The sequence below is a fragment of the Littorina saxatilis genome, linkage group LG2 (genome assembly GCF_037325665.1).
Source record: "Littorina saxatilis isolate snail1 linkage group LG2, US_GU_Lsax_2.0, whole genome shotgun sequence".
Classification (NCBI taxonomy): domain Eukaryota; kingdom Metazoa; phylum Mollusca; class Gastropoda; order Littorinimorpha; family Littorinidae; genus Littorina; species Littorina saxatilis.
The window spans coordinates 98,708,360-98,711,427 of NC_090246.1; the positions used below are offsets into that span (position 1 = coordinate 98,708,360).

The 3,068-nt window shown below is 44.5% G+C and overlaps 1 protein-coding gene across 1 annotated transcript in view; it reads left to right on the top strand.

Moving 5' to 3' along the window:
* LOC138955043 (cilia- and flagella-associated protein 251-like) overlaps nt 1-2,719 on the top strand; it is a 27,570-nt gene extending 24,851 nt beyond the window's left edge. Inside the window, exon 5 of the mRNA XM_070326760.1 lies at nt 2,574-2,719. Coding sequence (XP_070182861.1) covers nt 2,574-2,719 — 146 coding nt within the window. The remainder of the gene's footprint in view (nt 1-2,573) is intronic.
* The last annotated feature ends 349 nt before the right edge of the window (nt 2,720-3,068 follow it).

The following is a 3,068-nucleotide window of genomic DNA, read 5'->3' on the forward strand; positions in this document are numbered from 1 at the left end:
GAATATTGGACGTCAGTTCCATGAGCCGATGCAATAAAGACAATACTTCCACCGCATGCATGTCTTCTCCGGGAAAAATAAAAACCCTCAGCTTTACAATTCAAGTCTGGGGACGGAACTCCCATGGGGACAAGGGAGCAGCAATCCCATGAAGTCATCGAGCTTCGGCGCTGGCTTGAAAAACGGCGGTGCCTGGACTAAAGAGGGGTCCAAAACTGCTTTTGCTTCCATGTAACGGATGCCAAGCTCTCGCCTGCTGAAGGGAATTGATATCTTATGCATAAGAAGCAGATGAATCTTGCGACACAAGACACATCCGTCTTTCCGGGAAAAAGGACGGTGCATAACTCACTCTGATTCTCTCGGTTCAGTTCTCTCTCTGTCTCGTTGTGTGTGTGTGTGTGTGTGTGTGTGTGTGTGTGTGTGTGTATGTGTGTGTGTGTGTGTATGTGTGTGTGTATGTGTGTGTGTATGTGTGTGTGTGTGTCTGTGTGTGTGTGACTGTGTGTCTGTCTGTATATATGTATGTCTGTATGTATGTTGATCTGTTTCTTTCATCATCATCATCATCATCATCATCATCATCATCATCACCATCATCATCATCATCATCATCATCATCATTATCATTTTCATCATCATCATCATCATCATCATCATCATCATTATCAGAAGCAGCATCAACTGAAGCGTGTGTAGTAGTGTTAGCATGTGTACGTTGCCTTCTGAAGCATGTTTGCTTTAATGTCATTTCAACATTTTTTTTCTTATTCTGCGTGTTTTTGTTCGTGGGTTTTTTCAAAGAAAGATTGTAAGAAAACACCCAGCCTCTATCTTATCCTTATTAAATAAAGTTCAGTTCAATTCATTTCTCTCCTGACGGGAGCATGCATGGACAACCAAACAAGCATCTAAACTAACAACATACAGAAACAATAACAAATAAAAAACAAACTGCAAACAAACTGCGCAACAAGCATCGCGTGAGACGTGTCGCTCAATCAAGAATCAAGACAGACATCCCCCGTCTCTCCTATATTTTTTTCTGACTGTTTTTTGTCTGGCTTGCTTGCTGCAACATCTTCTAGGCCTGGGACGGCAAAGCAGCTGCCGAGTTTTCTGTCGCCAAACGACATCCGGCTGTTGCCTCCGATGTTCACTTTAGAATATCATGTAGCGCCCCAAGCGACGGAACCTTTCAGTCTGTCGCGGCCTCCCTTGGTGATGTTCGTCAGAAAAAAGAAGATGATACATGGGTGTTGGTGAACTTATTCATACTTTGCTAATGCTATGTGTGGTACCGTCCGCGTCGCTGTTGTGAACTTTTGAAATTGAAAATGACAGGCGCAGTGGCCTAGTGGTAAGACGCCGGCCTCCCAAGCGGTGGATTAAGGGTGGAAATTGTTCCGATCTCCCAGGTCAACTTATGTGCAGACCTGCCAGTGCCTTATCCCCCTTCGTGTGTACACGCAAGCACAAGACCAAGAGCGCACGGAAAAGATCCTGTAATCCATGTCAAAGTTCGGTGGGTTATAGAAACACGAAAATACCCAGCATGCTTCCTCCGAAAGCGGCGTATGGCTGCCTAAATGGCGGGGTAACAACGGTCATACGTACACGAACAAATCCACTCGTGCAAAAAACACAATTGAACGTGGGAGTTTCAGCCCATGAACGCAGAAGAAGAAGAAGAAGAAGAAGAAATTGAAAATACCACGCACTCTTTCCTTAGTGCTGTTGTTTTAGTAAAGTAGGACAAAAAGGATGACCCCATGACACAAGTGCATGTACTGGTAAATTTTGTTTTAAATGTGACAATGCATGCGATATGTTGAATTTAGAGCTGCATTTTTTTAGCATTGACCGACGAAATCTTGAATCTGACAAGTATTTGTATGAAAATTGTTGCCATTCTTTAAAATGTTAAATGAGTTTCGTAAATAGCTGTGTGTCCTTGTGAAATTGTCCATTCAAAATTAGTGCCTGTACAGTCAGGGACTGTCCGAAGACATTAGCAAGATCTAGCTAGATGTGGCACATTTCAGCACGCGTACGGGAACATGTACGAGTAACGTCATCAAATCTATTTTTTTATGTCACGCGTTGGCCAAGATCTGCAGTCTTGGTGGGAGCAAAACAACGTATGATTTGGAACATTGGAGAAAATAAGTGAGTCACGGGTGACGCAATATCTACACGTACGCGTACTGGTCTTTGCTACACGTTCGATCATCTAGAACACTGTAATGACATCATTTCAACGCCCTAAATCTGACATTTTCCTATTTTTTATCCCAGGACTGAAAAAGACATTTTCCGTGCCCAAAATCTGAAATATACGCCTATCCCTTTATTTGTAAGTATTAGAATTTATCAGATTTTGGGAACGAGAACTGTATGCCTTTATTCAATCGTGGAACAAGGATGAGAACATAGATAGACATACTGTCAGGTTTTATGCAAAGCAAAGCGAAAAATGATTCACCAGGCTTGTTTCGCCTATTCAACATGACTGCACGACAGTTATCAAATGTGGCCAAATGGCAACGACTGAACTCTTCTTTGGGCATCAGCCCAAGCAGAAAAGAGGGCGATACGACACAAAAAGGTTTCAGGTCGAGTAAAAGAAGAGGAGAAGGAGGAGAAGAAGGAGGAGGAGGAGGAGGATGAAGAACAGGAGGAGGAGGAGGAGGAGGAGGAGGAGGAGATGAGTAGTTGAGTAGGATGAAGGAAAGTGGGGAGCAAATGCTTCAATTTCGCAATCGGCGGAATACCACCGAACAAACCTCCGAACATGCCACTGAAGCAGAAACAGGGAATGGAGGTTGCTTGGGGCTGGGCACTGCAGGAGGGGAAACAACTCTAGAGGAGTGGGGTCTGCGTGGAGCGCGTTGGAGGGGGAAGTGGGAGTTGATCGAGGGGTTCTGGGAACTGCACGAAACTGTAAGGGCCGAACCTGCCCTTGACGCAGACACTACTCGTAGAAACGGTGTAACATTCGGCCGGGTATTGCAGTCGGGCAAGACAATCTAAAGGAAAAGCGGGGGCGAGTTCATGAGGGGTAGAGA